General features: G+C 48.7%; 1 protein-coding gene across 1 annotated transcript; it reads right to left on the reverse strand.

Annotated features, from left to right (window-relative positions):
• Positions 1-419: 419 nt before the first annotated feature.
• Cav3 (caveolin 3) lies at positions 420-14,792 on the reverse strand. Its single transcript, XM_028863873.2, has 2 exons — positions 14,342-14,792; positions 420-1,178 (listed from the first exon to the last, which is right to left on the reverse strand). Exons 1-2 carry the CDS (start codon positions 14,453-14,455, stop codon positions 837-839), a joined length of 456 nt encoding a protein of 151 aa, XP_028719706.1. The 5' UTR covers positions 14,456-14,792; the 3' UTR covers positions 420-836.
• Positions 14,793-19,368: the final 4,576 nt, after the last annotated feature.

Raw genomic sequence — 19,368 nt, forward strand, 5'->3', positions numbered from 1 at the left:
GTGTGTTTATACTCTGGGGGAGATGAAGAGGTGTTCATAGCTCAGGGAGATGAAGAAGAGTTCATAGCTGGCCCAGATACATATGCCCGGGGCCTCAGACACTCATGGCATCTACTAGGGCTGATGGCCACACATGTCACATGGCAAAGCCAGATGTGCTCTGGGCTCAGTGTCTTCTGAGCCAGAGGGGCGATAACAAGATGTGTTTGAGATTGGGACATATCTGGGGATGCTCGCCTGCCCTGAGTACTCATTAGCAGCCTCGGGGGCAGCAGAAGTCATGTGAAAATAATCTCTTCACATGGGTGAGCCTTATGCCCAGCAAACTTGGTGCTGGCTAATTTGCCCAGGGGTCCAACTGAATTTTCTGGGTTTCAGAACCAGAGAAGGACACACAACCAACTCACGGACACACAAAGCATGGTGTTCCCTGGTGCAGCCGAAACCCTTTATTGCAGCACCCTCCTCATCCAGCAGTCACTGCTTGCTCTCTTGTGCATGAGGAGCCGGGTCACCCTCTAGGGGACTGGCGCTGGTTTGTGGTATTACAGTACATGAGAACGCAAAGCCTTGCGGTAGCTGCCTCTTAACAAACCATCTCCCCTCAGGCAGGCTCGCAGGGGATTGTGGTGGGCTGAGCAGAGCAAGGGGGCCTGTGTTTGCAAACGGGGCTGTCATTTCCTCCTGGCTCCCCTGTCCCGTGTGTTCCCGTCTTGAGGTGAAATGAAAAGGAACCGCAAAAGAATGAGCTCTCAGACAGCCCACGTGGAGCAGAGCCGTGGTGCTCACCTTTCCCAAATCCCCCTGCCCAGCCTTCCCCATCGCCCAGCCTGGCGTTAGCCTTCCCTCCGCAGGGCCACCTTGATGTTGCCGCAGACCTGGCCCAGGGCAATAAAGAGCGGGTTGCAGAAGGTGCGGATACACAGGGAGTAGATGTGGCTGATGCACTGGATCTCGATCAGGTAGCTCTTAATGCAGGGCACCACGGCCCAGATGTGGCAGAAGGAGATGCAGGCGAACAGGAAGCCCCAGAGCAGGGCCAGGGGCACACCCAGCAGTGTAGACAGCAGGCGGTAGCACCAGTACTTGGAGACGGTGAAAGTGGTGTAGCTCACCTTCCACACACCGTCGAAGCTGTAGGTGCCCTCGGGCTCTGCGATCACGTCTTCAAAATCTACCTGCAGGAGCCAGAAGGGGACAGCTCAACTCACAGCCTATGTGGGCTTTTCTAGTGTTCACATACCTGCATCAGACACCCTGGGAGGGAAGCCAGAGAGACGGTTTAGCAGCTAAGAGCACCTGCTGCTCTGACAGAAGACCTGGGTTTGGTTCCCAGCATCCATAACCTGGCTCACAATCACCCATAACTCCAGTTCCAGGAGATCTGACACCCTCTTCTGAATTTCACATGCCCCAGGCACATAGTGTGTGTGTGTGTGTGTGTGTGTGTGTGTGTGTGTACATATATATGTATATATGTATATATATGTATGTGTGTATACACACAGGCAAAATATTCATACACATAACTAAAATAAAACTAAACAAAAGATTAAACAAATAACTCTAGGGGTGTCTGTTGAGCTTCAGTAGGTGTTGGTGAGGTCTGGGACTATATCTCTAATGATTGCCCAATATGGATGATAAATCAAGTGGTTCCCAGCCCTGCTAACTTGCCACATACTATAGCAACAAGGTACTCTGAAGCCTGTCCAGCCTCCTCATCCTATGCTTGGGTAAAAGCATGCTCAGAAGCAGAATAGCTCGTTTAATAAGGCAGGGCTAGAGTCACAGGGCCTGCTATAGTTTGGATCTGCAGTGGTCCGCAAAGGCTTGGTCACCAAGATGGTACTACTGTGAGATGGTAGAACCTTTAAGAAGTGGGATCTAGAGCGGGGGAGTCAGGGCATTTGAAATGTGCTCTGGAGGGCACACTGGGAGCTCTGGTCTCCTTCATTCTTCTTACTCCCTGGCCATCAGGAACAGTTTGGCTTCACCATGTGTTCCTACCATGATGTACTTATCTTACCACAGTACTGAAAGCAGCCAACTGACTATGGACTGTACCTGTACAGCTGTGAGTATAATGAACCTTTCTATACACTGCTTATTTCAGGTATTTGTCATCGAGATGGAAAGATGACACCACCAGGTTTTTTTTTTGTTGTTGTTAACTTGACACAAGCTAGAGTCATTTGGGAAGACAGAAACTCTACTGAAAAAAATGTCCCCACCAGACTGACCGGTGGTGCATTTTCTTAATTAGCGATTGCTGTGGGAGGGCCCAGCCCATTGTGGGTGGTGCCATGCCTGGGAGGTGGTACTGGGGTGTATAAGAAGGCAGGCTGAGCGAGCTTTGGGAAGCAAACCAGTAAAGTGTTTGTCTTAGTTAGGGTTTCAATTGCTGTGACGAGACACCATGACCACAGCAACTCTTATAAAGGAAAACATTTAATTGTGAGTGGCTTAGAGTTTCAGAGGTTTAGTCCATTATCATCATGGTGGGATATGGTGGCGTGCAGGCAGACATGGTGCTGGAGAAGGAGCTGACAGTGGAGAAGGGGCTAGCTACATCTTGATCCTGCAGGCAACAGGAAGTGAGCTGAGACACTGGGTGTGGCTTGAACATAGGAGGTCTCAGAGGCCACCTCCACAATGACACATCTCCAACAAGGTCAAACAAAGCCACACCTCCTAATAATGCCACTCCCTATGAGATTATGGGGGCCAATTACATTCAGACTACTAGTGTTCCTCTATGGCCTCTGCTTCAGTTCCTGCCTCCAGGTTCCTATACTTGAATTCCTGTCCTGACTTCCCTCACTGATGAAGTGTGACCTGAGAACTGTAAGCTGAAATAAACCCTATCGTCCACAAGTTGCTTTGACCATGGTGTTTCATTACAGCAACATAAATCCTAACTAAGACACACACACCCTATTATGTAGGGGTCCTAAAGAAAGTTTGGCAGCCAGGAGCTAGAGTGAGGCTCAGCTGGTAGAGCATTGGCCTAGCATACGCAAAGCCCTGGGTTCAATCCTTAGCGCCACACAGACCATGTAATTCCAGAACTTGAGAGGTGGGGCCAAGAGGATCAGGAGTTCAAGGTCATCCTCAACTATACAGAGTGATTAAGGACAGCTTGGGTTACATCAGTCCCTGTTTCAAAACAAAACACAAAAAGAAGTTGGATGGTCATTTATTCTGCAGAGATTTATGGATCAGTTGTAGACATGTCATAAGCTCTGGTCCTCATGGAGCTAATGTGGGTAGTAAGTGCTGTGTTAAGCTGGAGGTTGGGCCTGGGTACTTCTAAGGGGTATTTAACTCAGACTATGTATGGAGCTTCCTGGGGGAAGCTGGTGTCTGAAGGCTATGAGGTGGGCAGAGGGGTTGTAGGTTGGAAAAGAGCATGTGGGCTGAAAGAACAGAAGCTTCTAGAAGCCAGTGAGCTATACAGTGTGGCCCTCAGGAGATACAGGTGCTTCCTGAAGGTCAATGCAAGCAAGGATCAGTGTGGTGCTGGAGAGGGGATGTGGGGAGACTTCACTACCATGGGCCCTTCAATGGTGGTGGGCAGTGCTCAGCTGAATCTGGGTTTTGAGCAGATTGCTGAGTCATTGCAGCTGGGCAGTAGGAGCACCAGGGTGAGTATGGATGTGGAGGTCAGTGAGAACCTGGTGATACCTGTTTTTCAGTAGTAGTTGTGAGTTGGAAAGATGGACAGGTATGGGAGCTACTGGTCCATTGCTATATACACCCAGCTTAGAACTGGCATCTTTACCTTTGGTTTATGTGGAGCAAAAATGGAGAGTTTCTGTTGTCTTCAGGGACCTCCCAAAGTTTAGAATCCCAGAAGCTAGGCTAGAGGGCCCTTCCAACCTAACATGGGTTCATTCCCCACCCTCACCTCTCTTAGAGGCTTTTCCAACCTCCATGGTGGCCAAGACCCTTCCAGAGAGGATCTCCTGGGGTAGCTTGTAGAGAGACCCGCATGGCTTCAGGAACTCTGCCAGCAAAGAGGCATTTGGGCCGAGATTTGCTTCTCTGACTTTGTCACATCTGGTTCCTCTCCACTGTCCTCCTTGCCCAACCTATCCTTGTCCCGCCTCCCTTTCATGCGACAGTCCTGAGTAGAGGGCTCCCTGATGACAGGCTTGCCATTCCTCATCACCTTACTGGGGGAGCATAGAGGCCCAGAAGTGGGGGCTCTGGCTTGGACCAGGACCAGGTTCAAGCCAGGCATCCTGACTAATCCAATGTCTTCCCACTAGCACAGCTGGAGTCAGAACCCAAGGTACATCTGGCTTTGCTGCAGCCCTCAGGGAGGGTGACCACTCCCAGTGAGATCTAGCCCCTGGTAGGCAGAGAAACCTATTCCAGGACAGAACCATAGTTCTTTATCTTTACCACCCACCCAGATCTGAGGGCCATCAGTCACTGTAGCCCAGCCTGCCCCTTTATTTCAGCAACTTCCTCCATCTCACACTTTTCCTGTTTGGGTCTGGCTCCAAAGTGGCTGCTGTGCTTCGGACCCTCATAAGCTGTTATTGGCTGGACAAGCCAGTCAGGTCTTTGAGTTTTTCTGGGCTGCATTTTCCTTGCCTTGTTTTGTAGCAGTTGTCAGAGGATTAAATAAACCAAGACATGTGAAAACTGAGAACACTGGCTAGCACTGAGTGGTGGGGTTAGGAATGGCTAGCTCCTGCTAGAGTGTGGATCTGAGATGTCCTCTAAGGGAACATGTGTTAAAGCCATGGTCCCAGGGTGGCACTCCTGGGAGACCAAAGAACCTTTGAGCTGGTGCCTAGCGGAAGGTTGTTAGACCCTAGGTGTTGTGACCTTAAAGGTGACTTTGTCCCTTCCTCTTCACCTTTCAGTTCCCTACCATGAGGTGAACGGCTTGCTCCAACATGTGTTTTCGGCCATGATGGACTGCCTCATCATCGAGTCAAAGCAATGGGGCCCTCTGTCATGGACTGAGACATCCAAAACTTTGAGTCCAAACCAAGCTGCACTCTTTGTAAGTTGGACATCTTGGGGACCTGATACACGGAAGCCGGCGGAACGGCTGTTGATGGAGGCAGAGGCTGGAGTAGAGTGCATTCCTCAGTAAAGAGCTAGCCACGCCTATAATTCCAACCTCAGGGAGGCTGAGACAGGAGAATTGCTGTAGGTTTGGTGAGAGCCTGGATTACATAGCGAGTTTCAGGTCAGTCTGTCTATAGTGTGAGATCCTGTCTCAAACAAACAAACAAACAAAAAAACAAACACACCAAGATCAAAAAACTAGGAATCTAGGGTCCAAAGGTGGGCTTGTGTGTCAGTGCAGCTGCTGACCAAATGGGTGGGTTTGACATGACTATCTGTCTATCATCTATCTATCTACCCATCTAATTGTCTCTCTGCTATCCATTATCCCATCCATCTTCTACCTAGCCACCCATCTGCCCACTTCTCTATCTCTATTCATTCATTAATCTCCCTTCCTGTTTGTCTATCCACATGTCCACCTGTCTATCTGTCCTCTTTTATTCTTATCTATCCATGATCCATCTGTTCTTCCACAGAAACAAATACTTATTGAGCACCCAGTGCTCAGTACTCAATATCTACCGCACTGTAGGTGCTCATTAATGATAAGTACTTATTCAAATGCTCTTAAGTTCCTATAAAATATGTCTCAGAAGTTCTGCTGAGATTCCAGGTCATGAAGAGGGATTTTCCTGCTGACCCCATCAAACCGTGTATACCTCTCATTGACAGCTGATAATGGATGGGATTCTTTCTCTCTTTTTTTCTGCTTATAGTGCTTGTCCCTTCCATGAAGATCTCTCTGTTGTGTTTTTTAATTACCATTCCTTCCCAGAAACCATTGGCATCCACACTTGAGTTATTTCCTAGGATCATCTTCGAGGGCTGGATGTGTGGCAACTGGTCTCTTTTCTTTGAAATAGCAACATGCTGTTGGAGGGCTGTGCTGTGCTGTGCTGGAAGGAGGCAGCTGCTCCCCCAAATTAAATCTGAGAACTGAGAGCATTCTGGTCACCACTGCTGGTCTGGAGAGCCATTCATAAAAAGTGTTCCTAAGTGTCCCTCAGCAGTTGGCCATGGCAGTGCATCAAGTGCACTGTGATTTCATTTCCTATTTCTTTTCCAGCAGCGGAAGGAGGAAGGCTTTTTCTTGGGGCTGAGGAAGCCTCAGAGCCACCTATGTGGAGGGTGGGAAGGGAAGATTGCCACTCTTTTGGCCTGTGTCTTCTTCTCTGGCATAGTTATTTTTGGAGTACCAAGAAAGCCAGTTGGGTAATTGGCACAGGCCAGCACAGCCCCTGCAGTCACTGAGAGGGTTGGGGAGGTAGGTGTAGGACCACTGGGCTGCCTAAGGATGACAGGGGTGGTGGGGAGGACAGCACCTACCCCTGTCAAAATTCTGCCCCCACGCAGAATTCCACATGACTGAATCCTTGGTCATCCAGGGTCAGGCCAATTCAGATAAGGTATTTAGGAGTGGGGGAGGTGGTGCTGGGATTCTAGCTTCTGCTTGGCTGTTGAGTTACGGTGTGATTCAAGGTGCCACACTTTTCTTCTCTGGGAGTCTAGTTATTTGCTGTGTTGAACTCTACAAGAGAGGATAGACACAGTTCTCAGCATAGCATCAGCTTGGGAGGCAGAAGACAGGAGCAAGCAGCTTAGTGTAGCTGGGTCCTGGTGTCCTGGCCTGCTTGCTGTCTTGCCATGTAAAAGGGTGGCCATTCAGTCCCAGAAGGTCAGTACAGAAGCTGACTTGGTGCTGGAAATAGTCATAGAGATTCAATGCAGCCATTTCATGACTACTGAATAATAATCTCCATGAGGATTTATACTACATATCCACTTTTCATTTTATATTTCTGATCATTAATCTTTACTATGTCTTACAAAAGTCTTGCTGGACAACAGACTGGGATGATCACAGTAGGACCGACCCTTACCCACACAGTCTGAACAGCACTGATGTATAAAATTATAAGGTAAAATGAGATGATAGCTGCCAAAACAGTCTTAAAAGATGGATGAGATTTACTTCTTTCATTAGAAATGATACTAGCAGATTTCTGTGTGATTTGGGGTGACCATGATAATACTCACAATGCATTTGGGCTCTACTGATCAATCTCTGCCCACGCATCTTATACTAGTCATTTCAGAGGGTGTTTAAGGGCCAAGCAGAAGGCAACCCAAGTCAGACAGACAGTGAAGCTTGTGCCTGAATCTCCTCTGCGTGCTTCTTGTCCAGGGTCATCACATGGGCTGGGGGCCTTGTCCAGCACTGCTCCAGGGATGGACCTGACTGGGGTGGTAAGGAAATGGAGAAAAGACAGACACAGACAGACAGACAGAAAGCTGGGGCCAGGGGGACTGAGTTCTCGGGTGGAGAAATCACAGCACCCTGGAAGCTCAGCATATTTATTATATAGAGTTGAACAGAGAAGCGAGGTTATTGCATAAAGCTGAACAAAGAGGCAGGGTTTGTGGTATGGAGTTATATCAAGGAGCCTGGTTTAACTGATCTTTGTAGGAGCAGCCTCTATGGGAGAGCAGTATTTAGGCAGTGAGTATCGGAGGAAGAAAGCTATGTGGACACTTTCTGCACACATTATCAACATCCTCACGCACCAGAGCAGGAGGTTTTGCCATTTACCTCTGACCCTCACTGTTCTTGCATAGGTCTGAGGCTCTGGGGCCTTCTTCCTTTGACATGACTGTTCCTTTGTCCATAGCACACATTCACTCAGGACTTCACTCACTCCAGGCTTTCTCCATTCTCTACAGCTGGATACCCCAGCAGGAGCTGAAGCTCAGAACACAGTGCAGGAGGTGGTCAGGTATTACCAGTAGCTTGGGCTGAGAGCATCCAACAGGGCTACTCAGAGAACCCTTGCTGGAATACAAAGGGACGTGTGTTTGTGTAAAGGACCAGGGAAGAGACCAAAACAGGGCCCCAGGCAGTGAGAATGAGACTGGCTAGCAGGGCCCCACTGTCCTCCCAGTGCGGGTTTTGGCATGTAGCCTCTTGCTGGCTCCTTCCGGCATCTCTCTTGCTCTCTCAGCTAGTGCCTTTGGTGAGGATGGTGCAGGTGGGGTAGGGAGTGATGGAAATGCCTTGGCTGGAGCCCTAGACTGTGTACTAGCTTTTGGCTGCAGGCTAGCAAGTCTCCTCAAATAACCTTCAATGAGTCACAACTCTTTGTATCTATGTCCGTGGGTGGTCTTGACCCATCTCAAGCCTGAGCTTGCCATGTGACTCATTTTAACTACCAGAATGTGACAGAGAGAGTATTGGGCCAGCTCCAAACTGAACACCAGGAAGTCCTGGCACCTTCTGCTTTGAGGACTTCTGAGTCACCAGTTTTTTGTTTTGTTTTTTTTTTTTTTTTTTTTTTTGGTGTGGCTTACTTTTATACCTTGCTCTAGAAGCCAGTGGTGCTAAGTGTGTATTACAACCCACTCTTCTAGAAATAGTCCTAAAACTCTGAGATAGAGACTCAGGCATCCCAGCATCCAACTGAGTCCTGTCCTCTGTCTCTACCTGTGTCCTAGAATAGCACAGAACCTTCTTGAATGGTCCAGCTCAGAAGAGCCTCCAAGTGATGTCAGCCTTTGACTACAATCTGACTGAAGCTGTAGGGCATGTCCCTAGAGAGAGGGGAACTGCCCAGCCAACTCCACAAAGCCACAGACTGGTGGGGTGATGGATTGCACAGCAGTTGATTACTGATAAAAGTGTGTCCCTGGGGAAAGCACCCTGGGTCCCAGGTTCATTTTCTAGAAGCTGGGGTAGGGGCGTGTTTGCTGATGTCAAAAATGAAAGCACCAGACATTCTCTGCCTTGGTAAAGACTTCTGATGGGAGAACACAGGGAACCGTGTTTTAGCAAGCTAAATCCTCAAAAGGAGACCACATTTGAAAGGTCTAGACCAGCTGTTCTCACCCTGTAGGTGGTGACCCTTTTTGGGAGTTGAATGACCCTTTCACAGGGGTTGCCTAAGACCATTAGAAAACATGGATATTTACATTATGATTCATAACAGTAGCAAACTTATAGTTTTATAGTTATGAAGTAGTAACAAAATAATTTTATGGTTGGGGTCACCACAACATGAAGAACTGTATTAAATGGTTGCAGCATTAAGAAGGTTGGGAACCACTGCTCTAGACGGACATAGTCTCTGTATCACTAAGTGAGGATCCCTCTATATTAGTTCCATATAGCTTTGTGTATGTTCATATGTATGCAAGCATGTGTGTGTGTGTGTGTGTGTGTGTGTGTGTGTGTGTGTGTGTATGGAGGCCAGAGGCCAACAATGAATCTTCCTCAGTTGCTTCTCCACTTCATGTCCCCGAGACAGTCTCTCACCTGAAACTCACCTTTCCAGCCAGCCTGGCTAGCCTGCAAGGCTCAGGGGTGTTTTCACCTTGCCCAGCCCCGGTGCTGGGGTCACAGGCACATACAGCCCTGCCTGACTTTTTATGTGGGTCCTTGGGAACTAAACTCAGGTCCTCATGCTTGGGCAGCAAGTGCTCTTCTGACTGAGTCATCTCCCTAGAGACCATGTCGTCATTTTGAGAGGAACTTTACAGAGGGCAAGGCACAGGAAGGAAGTGCCAGTGAGGACTGAGTGAACCATGATCCAGCCTCAACATGCATTACTGCTTTCTCACCCACAAATTCTCTTTTGGGTGCTTTGGGCTTTTCTCATTGGATGGTTCAGTATTCTCCAGCAGTCAGAATAGAAAAGAGGCTCTATTTGTGGTACCAATTCTGACTAGCTGGTGGGGCTTGGCTTCCTGGAAAAGTACTGTGATCCATTAGTAATGTCTGCATGCACACAGGCAGGGGTGGTAACAACACCTGCCTCTCACATTCACCAACTCCATCAATATTCTTCCTACAACTGTGAAAAGCCTGCATAGCACTGCTCACTCCACTCATCTTTTAAGAATGCCTGTTCTTCATTTAAAATTTTTCTCATTTTAAAACTTCCACTTGGGGTATCGTTTTGCCATGAAGATGGCCCCTGACTTTCCCAGGCACAAGTCACTTTTCTCCCCTAACCTTCCAGGACACTTCATCTGACACAAGCTTATGGCATTTGGCACCTTCCCCTATACTGGCTCCTTAGTCTAGTTTCATCGGCAAGGCTTGGAGTCTTCCCAAGGGGAAGCATTGGGTCAGCTTTATTACTGCCCAGTGTGTCCCAGCTCCACCAAAGCTTGAAGTGGGACTTTGAGGGAGGTGGTAGACGGCTGGCTCCTCTCAGCGCTTCTTGGCCTTAGCTGAGAAGCAGAAGGTGCCATTGGAAGGAGGAGGGTGTTTTGTGGCAGGTGTGAATTGGAAGCAGGTGGAGAATTCAGCTACATCTATCTGCTGCTCTTTCTTTGGGGCTGACTTGAGGCACTCAAGGAGGGGGAGATAAAGTTGCTGCTTCAGGACTTAGTAGTGCCCATGTGTGGGCCAGTGAGGAAAGGACTTGGAATCAGCCATGAGCCTTCTCAGAAGTGACTCCAGTGGCTGGGGTAGGCTGGTGGGGTTTCTAGGCATGCATGGGGAAGGCTGCTAGAGTCTTCAGGAGGTGCCATCATGTGGGGGCACATGTACTAGTGAGCCCAGTGGCCCCAAAGCCTGGGATGTGGTGCGCATCCAGCTCCCACCATATCCTCTATGTCAGCATGGTGCCTGGTATGCAGCAGGTTCTCAGTGACTTGTGGGGGTCCACAGCAGGAATGGGTGGGGGAAGGGAATGAAGTGCCCTCTTCCCAATTCCTCAGCTGTCATCTCTCATGACTTTTACTCAGCCAGGGGCCTGACCTGAGTATGAGAGACTAGTTCAAGTCTAGCGGGTGTATAGGTTCCATTTTGATCAGATTCTCTCTTTCCAGCCTGGGTTCAAGGGCAGCTCCACTAGGAAATGCCTCCCTGTGCTGGGGCTCCCCTGGTGGCTCTGTCTCCTTTCTCTCTTGGGTTTTACTGTGTGAAATCTGGCAGCTGATTGCAGAGGAAAGTATATGTCCCTCTTCTCTACCCAAAAGAATTTTTCAAGACACTCAGCAAGCTTAGTGTCTTAGCTGCCGCCAGAAATGGGGACCACAGCTGGCGCTTCCCAGATTCTGTCCTTGCCATTCATCCTAGGACACAAGGACCCTGCTGACATGTGAGAACAACCTGGCAGAGGCCACTCAGCATGATGCTGTGGCCTTCTGTGCCTCCGGCCTTGGCCTCTGTCTTATCTCTCTGTCCTCCCCTCTCACCTGCCATCCATCCTTGTCTTGTTTCTTTTCCAGGTGATGACAGGGACCCAGGCAGTAGAAGGCTGTCCTGTTCTGACAGCCTACTCCCACCCTTCAGACAGTCAGCTCTCTCTCCCCTTCTTTAAAAAACAAACAAACAAACAAACAAACAAACAAACAAAAAACAAATACACAGTCCTGAAGACTGTGTGTGGAGAACCTGTGTGTGGTATTTATCTCCTGAAATTCTTCTGGTTCTGTATTTCTAAATGTTTCATTTCTGGCTCATTAAAAATGAAGGAAAGGAAATGCCAGACAGCTTCCCAAAGCAGACAATGACCAAACAATGTAAGTTAATTTCCTCTGGACGAAACTATTTGTGCATCTTTGATGTAGTCTTTAGGAGCTATTTGAATGGGGATCAGGGTTTGCCAAAGAGGACACCCCTCTGCCTCAGAAAAACTGCAAAAAGCAGGGTATCTACTCCGCTGTCTCTGTCTCTTTCTTTGGATCATAGTCTGGACCCAGGGGTTGACGCCACCTTCCTCTTGGTTCAGTAGAATCCGAGTCCCCTCTGCACTTGATATCCCTCATAGCCTCCCCGAGAAACTGTGGTTTCCCATACTTCTCATCCTCACCCCTAGTGGCTCACCAAGGACTCCAGAGGGCTCAGTTTTCCAGCCTTCTGGACTGGAAACTGCTTGAGGACTCTGTTTAGTTCCAATTAACTATATACTTCCTGGGAGTGGGGACCATGCTACACACCTTCAAATCCCTCATCTCCTTCTGCCCACACATGACATTTCTGCTGCTCAGAGCTGTCTGAGGTTCATTTACCTGATGGAGGTAAATGGTACTGTTTGCAATGCCACAGGAGGTTCAGAAGCTTGGGTGACATGTCCAGTGTCTTCATTTTGGGGGAGTCTGGAGTTGAAACTAGGCAGTTCAGTGGGACCACTCTATGGAAATCATGACTGCTACACTTCTCTAGTATTTTGAAGCTGGAAATTTTTGCTTTGTATGTCTCCCATGGAGTTCCATCTCTACCTTTAATACCTTACGTCAATAAAACACAACAGTGTGAGCTGTTAGAGGTCAGTCCCAGGGAAAAGACAGAGAGGCTTCCTATAGGAGTCAGGAAAGTCTTTCTGGAGGAGATGACATTTGGTAGTGGCCTTGAAGTCTGAGTAGGCTGGAGTGAAGGCAAGCACTTCTGCCCAAGATATAGGGACATGCTCTGTGGGACTGGCATGGGGAGTCACCAGCTTATGTTGGGTGTGGACAGGCACATGAGAAGTTGGGTTTTCACCACGTAGAAGGAACTGTCCTGAAGGAGGCCAGCTCAGGCCATGCCTTTGAATGAACCCTTGGTTGTGTTACCAAAATCTGTGGCTCATATGACCCCAGGTCTCTAAATTCTGTGTCATCATAATCACAATATAGAAAGAGAGATGCATTGTTGGGTGTTGGTGGCACATGCCTTTGATCCTCCCACTCAAGGTAGAGGTAGACAGATCTCTGTGAGTTCAAGGCCAGCCTGGTCTACAAATTGAGTTCCAGGACAGCCAGCGCTACATAGAGAAACCCTGTCTCAAAAAAACAAAAACAAAAAACAAAGAGGGGGCAGCTTCACTGTTGGAAAACTTAAGAATGTCTGGCACAATTTGAGCATATGAATCAGTTTTCAATATTACGTTTTATGAACCAAATATGGAGTATGCATTCCTGAGAAAAATCTGGGGTCTACACTGAGGTGTGTCCTCAGCATAAGATAGACATAAAGTTCTAGAAACATATATATAGCCTTTTATGCAGCTTAGATGGTGAGATGCTACAATTCTGGATATAGAGTTTAATTAAAAACATAAAAATTAATTAAAAAATGAACAAATTAACTAGTGTGTGTGTTCATGTGTGTATGTGCATGCACTATGGTGTGTGTGTGTGTGGAAGTCAGAGGGCTTGCAGGAATCTGTTCTCTCCTTCTACTACATAGGTTCTCGGGACTGAACTCAGGTCCTCAGGTTTGGCAGTGGGTATCCTTATCCACTGGGCCATCCTATCAGCCTCATAGAAATCAATTTCTGCTGTTAGATTTTTTTTTCTTTTTTTGAAAGTGACTACTAGAAAAAGTTTAAATTTCAGAGCAGGTGGGTGCACTGGCCATCTCGGTACTGTCCGTTTAGTTTTTCTGTCAGCCTGGCCTGACTCTTGTCTAATCTTACAAAACTACACGTGTAAAACTAAACCACAGCGACTGTCATACCAAAACAGCACCATGCCTACCATCGTGTACAGGACACAGCAGCTGGTAAGGAGTGGCTGCCGTGCTGTTGATGGTTTTACAGTTTGCAGGGACCGGTAGAAGGCTCACACCGCACCTGTAATTCTACAGACAGCTCTGGCCTGTGCTTCTCAGTCCTTAGTCGGGAAACGCAGCCCCTCTGGGGACTCTGAGGCTGGTGGCTGGGACTTCGCTCTGAGGGAGATCCCTCTGGCTTTTAAGTGGAGATTGAATTTTGGGGACCCGAGGCTCGTGACTTGAGTGTTTCCTTCCAGGCACCTGCTGAGAGGCCTTCGCCTGGTCCTGGTCACTAGGCCCGCGGTGAGGCAGGGAGCTAGGCTGAGGCAGGGGACTGGAGGGATGGCCTATAGGTCCCGGTGTGCCAGAGGGACAAATGCTAGGCATTGCTGTACAGCAACTGGTGCCTCTTGGAGGGGTCACCGGTGAAGTTGCCCTCAAATTAACCCCAAGTCCACTATGGAGACAGCCTAAGTGCGGCTGGCATGGTAGAGCAACCCACTTGGCCTGGTTCTGAATTTTCCCAGCGATTCCTCCTGGGCCTGAGGCCAGAGCCAAGAGCAGCACTTGGAGCTACTAGTAAGAAGGCATTTTTTTGGTGTCTTCCCCTCAGCCCCATCACACATGTGGCAGAAGTTTTTTTCTTGCCTTCTAAGGCCTGTACAGATTTGCCTGTTCACTGGGGTTTGAAGAAGGCAGTATCTAGGGGCTTTGGGGAGGTTCTCAGTGTGTGAGGACCATGATGTCCTGCTCGGGCACAGAACCTACCTTCACAATATCCTCATTGATGTTCTTGGGGTCGCGGTTCACCAAGTCAATCTCCTTGCAGTGAATGTCCTTGATGATCCGTGCCTCCAGATCCGAGTGCTCTTCGGTCATCATCGTGGGGCTGGGGCACCTTCAGGAGGAGGTCCGAGCCTTGTAGCCGGTGCCGTTGACAGTCCTGGGGCAGAAGGACCAAGCTTGGGGTCTCCAGACCGGTGCCCCTGGAGGCTAAATAGGCCCCACCCAGCATGCCGGCTGACAGCTGCCCTGCATAACTTCAGCGGGCCTCTGGTTAAAGCCGCCGGTGGCAGGCCTCCAAGCTAAAATTAAGACTGGATGGCAGAGCGCTCCTTAAAGGGGGCTGTGCTGGCCATTGGCCTCACGCAAGCGGAGACCTGGCATTCCCTGCCGTCCACCAGGGCCTGGCCTTCCCGGTACTCTGTGGAGGCGGGCTGAGCCACTCTCCTGGAGTCCCTGGAATTTGTCCGCTGAGTACTCAGGCTCCTCCCAGAATCAGCTGCCCATTGGAGAAAGGAGGTGGGCTCTGTCCCAGCCCTGTCTCTTGCTAGCTGCTAAGTGACCTTGGCATGTGTCCCTTCTCTGGGCCACCAGGACCCTACCTGGGAATAGGGATAATATAAGGAACAGATAATCAAGAGCCCTCCCATCCTGGAGGGGAGGAGATTGGCTTTGTGGGGGATTCTACTGGGTGAACTGGAAATGTCTGGTAGATTCTCCTTAGATTAGTGACTGGCTGTGGTGGCCAAACACTGTATATTTGTTGTTTTATTATTTAAAAATTTAAAATCATATTCTCTGTCTCTGTCTGTCTGTCTCTGTCTGTCTGTCTCTCTCTCTGAGCAGGTGAGCAGTCCACAGCATACATGTAGGGTCAGAGGACAGCCCGAAGGAATCTGTTCTCTCTTTCTGCCGTGTGGGTCCTGGGACTGAATTAAGGTCACCAGGCTTGGTGGCAAGCACCTTTACCTGCCGAGCCATCTCTCTAGACCCAATGTTGCCCCCACCCCCACACTCCCTGGGCGGGGACTGAACTCAGGTCCTCTTGCTTGCACATCAAGCCCTTTATGGGCCGAGCCATCTCCCCGCTCCCAGTTCACCCTGATTGTCAGTTTAACTGGATCGAGACACTTAGGGGATGAGGAGAGCACAACCCTGGAACTGACCGCGAGGGCGTTTCTACAGAGGAATCCACCGATGGATTCAGAATTGAAGCAGATGATCTGAAGGGGGTGGAACTGCGGAAGGCGGGGTCTAGTAGGAGGAAGTGGGTCCCTGGGAGCCGCCTGCCTTTGAAGGGCAACCTTGTCCCGGCCCCTTCCTTTACTCACCTCTACTTCCTGTCTCCTGTGATGTGGGTTGTTTTGCTCTGCCATGATGGATATGTCATGGATCGAGAGATGCTTCCTCCTGTGTTCCTCTAACCCCAACAGCCACAAGAGTCTGGCTTTTTTTTTGTGTGTGCTCCAGAAGGAAGAATCCACACCAGGGCGCAGGTAGGGCCGGCAAACAGTCAAGGTTTATTTTTAGCACCCTAAGAGCTAAAAGAGAGAAGAGCACTCTGCAGAGCCTCTAATGTCAGGACTTGTAAGTCTTGTCCTACCATTTCTCCTCCTCTTGCCTAGCCCTCGAGTGGTCCAGGTGGTCCCTTTCCTAGAATCAATGGAGGCTTTTTAGCCATCCTCACCCACAATCCAACCTGTTACAGGGAAATCAGGACTGTGTATGAAGGTGTAGGTGCCTGTAGAATCGAGAAGTTTATTACAGAAAGGACATCAGTGTCTTTCACATGCTCCTCAGGGGAGGCTCCGAACGCCGGCTGGAACCTGCCTGAGGTTGGCCTTGTTGGTTTTCTCAGGGCCCATCTTTCCTCTTCTTTAGTTAGCTTGGCTGTTGTGGACCCAGTTACAAACCTCTTCTTTATCTTCCCCGGTGTCCCCGCGCTTGCCATTGTCGCAGGCATTTTCTCTAACATTTGTTCTAAGTGTAACAGACTAAGCCTCGGAAGAGTGAGCTAATGATGGTCTGAAGCTGTCTTTGTTCTGATTTGACACACGAGAGTCTAACATCTTGGCCCCGCTCTTCCATGCCTTGGAGCAGGTCTGTGGTTTTCCCCTGAAAGGGGAGTCAATGGAGTACAGGTTGGGGTGGGCTTGGGGACGAGACATGAAGAAGGGAACACTGGGTGAGGGTGTTGTTCCATTTTCTATGTGCCTGGGTTGCTACCTTCAAATGGCCCTGGTTCCAGCCTTCAGGCTGTCCATCTACCAGTGAGGTGCCCCCTTCAGACACTTTCTCAGGCCATCTTACAATTTGGCTGTGTCTTCAAACTGCAGCATATGGAGGATGACAATTTTGAATCCTGGAGGCTGTGGGTTGCTTATCCAAACTGCAGCATATGGAGGCTGTGGGTTGCTTATCCAATCATCTACACATTCATTCAGGATTTAAGAGCTGGGGATAAAGTTCTTGATCAAGTTTTGTCTTGCCTCAAGGGCCTGGGCTAAGATGGAATGATTGGAAGCTGATGGACTCCTGGGCAGTGTGGCAAGTGATATAAATTAGATGTGGCTTATAGACAAGTCCACAGGATGTGGTGTTTTCCCTGATGCCCTCCAGAAAGTTTTCCTGGTAAGTGGCTGTAGACTTAGGCATTCGTGGGTGAGTAGGAGCCCTTCACAGAAAACTCTTTAAATAGAACAACCATGGCTTCAGAGGGGTGTGAAGTGGCACGTTGAGAAGCATGGACTGACAAGATAACAGGGTGTCTGGGACCAGAGATGGGTAGGTGATAAGGGATGGGAACAGGCTGCATCCTCAGTGTGAAGCATCCCAGGTGTCTTGCAGAAGAACACACACTTATATCTAGAGGTGGGTGATGGCTTGGATATGAAGCAGCCCCTGCAAAGGCCTGCACGTAGAGGTCTGGTCTCCAGCTGGTAGTTCTGTTGAGAGATGTTGGGTCGGTCATGAGAGGTCTAGCTCCATCAATGGGTTCATCCCTTGGTGAATTCATAAGCTACCAGGAGGTGGGGCTTGGTGGGAGGGAAGTAGGCTACTGGGGGCATGCTTTTGAAAGGCACATTTTGTCCCGGGAGGTGACCTCCCACTCTTTCTGCTTCCTGGCTGCCACGAAGTGAGCAGTGTTGCTCTACAGAGCTCTTGCACCCTGACGCTCTGTCTTATTAGATGCAGGCCCAGAAGCAATGCAGCCAAGTGACTATGGGTTGGAACTAAATGAGCCAAAATAAATCTTCCCCCCTTAAAATGTTAAAATGTTCCCCTTTGGCATTTTGTCATAGCCTTGAAAACTAACATTTTGTCATAGCCTTGAAGTGTTGGAAAACCACTAACTGCATTGTGGTGGCAGAGGTTTATTATCAGGCTTGTGTGTGAGGAAGGTCACTGGTGCCCACATATAGGGTAGATGGAAACGGGATGAAGTCTGAGGTAAGAAGGCTGATCAGAAAGCTAGAGTCGGGGGTGGGGGGTGGACTGGGGGTGTACCTCAATTGTTAGAAACCCTGGACTCCATCTGCATCATTGCATAAAACTGGGTATGGTGGCTCAGCCTGCAGTTCCAGCACTTAGGAGTAGGAGGGTAAAGATGGGCATACCAGGAGTTCAAGGTCATCTTTGCTACATGGAAAAAAGTTTGAGATCAGCCTGGGTTACCTGAGACTGTTTCAAAAAAATAAAGAAGACAGTAAAATTAGAGGCAGCAGGCCCTATCTGCTGCTAATAATAAAGATGCAGAAATCATGTGGCTTCAACAGTATAGAGATATCTCCCCCCTGTACTGCAACAGGCAGTTTAAGACTGCTTTGGCCACTTCATGAAGTGGATATCTGAATCGTCATTATTCTGTTCTGTTCACCTCAAAGCTACATCATGCATAGGTGGAGGCTCTTCCTCCAGCCATCACATCTGAGTCTAGATAAGAAGAAATGGTAAGGAGGAGGGGCAAGGGAAGGCATTTGTCATTGGAGTTAGTCCCATTAGGAGCTTTACTAGAAGCCCCACTCAATAGTTTTCATTTATGTTTTATGTCTGCCATTGGTGATCCCTCTAAGCCACCAGGATGGGATTGTAGATTTGTAGCTTAACACATTGTCACTTCCCTAAGGACAAATGTTGGGTAACTAGAAAAACTCTATGTCCTTTAGGAGTTACTGGAGTCTTTTTCATGCCCCTTTCTAGGCCCCTAAGATCTCCAGTCCTAGGAATGTAGAGTTCAGGCTTGCTAGGCAAGCACTCTACCACTGAGCTAAATTCCCAACCCCAGAGTTCATTCTTCTAGGTGATTGGGAGAAAGAGACAATGTTATAGCTTAGTTCCATGTGGACCAGGATAGCAATCAGAGCCTAGCTTGGGCTACACCACTGTAACACTGGTGAAAACAACAGGGTCTGCCAACTGTAGATCTGACACCTCTAAAACTGTGAGCCAAAACACGCTTTTCCTCTTTTCAAGTCGGTGGCCTCGGGTTGCTGTAGTGGTGAAAAGCTGACTGACACAGACATAACAAGATGATGATAGAGAGGATGGAAATTGCCTTTTCTGAGGATGCTTGTATCTGTTCTCTTTCAATGGGATGGGTAGGCCTCCTACTAGGAGGTGGCTATTTCAAGGCCTATGAGGGTGGAAATATTTGCAGTGAGGAAAGACTTTTTTTCATAGGATCTTTAGAACTAGGCAAAGGGCTTCTGATGTCTTCCCTACCTGGTTTTGAGGTGTGTATTTCAAAGAGAAACCACAGTGTTCGAGGGCTGAAGAGATCCAGCTTTCTAATTGTGTAGATAAAGAAACTGAGGTCCTTGAAGTCTTGGCTAGTGGAGGGAAGAATTTAGGATTTGGAGACAGAACTGCCATGTGCTTATGAGCAGGTCACTGTCCCCAAACTCACTGGTGTTATGACTATTGAATATACTTCCCTTCCTACCATGAGAGAGAGACTGAAAAGGCTTGATTGTTTTTGAAATAAGACAATGAAATCCCTAGGGGCATCAACC

The sequence above is a fragment of the Peromyscus leucopus genome, chromosome 3 (assembly GCF_004664715.2).
Source record: "Peromyscus leucopus breed LL Stock chromosome 3, UCI_PerLeu_2.1, whole genome shotgun sequence".
Lineage (NCBI taxonomy): Eukaryota > Metazoa > Chordata > Mammalia > Rodentia > Cricetidae > Peromyscus > Peromyscus leucopus.

Excerpts from the sequence above, each read along its gene's own strand:
- Cav3 (XM_028863873.2), bottom strand. The coding sequence starts at position 14,455 with ATGATGACCGAAGAGCACTCGGATCTGGAGGCACGGATCATCAAGGAC. Across the intron at positions 1,179-14,341 it reads TCAATGAGGATATTGTGAAG|GTAGATTTTGAAGACGTGAT; the intron begins GTAGGTTCTGTG and ends TGGCTCCTGCAG.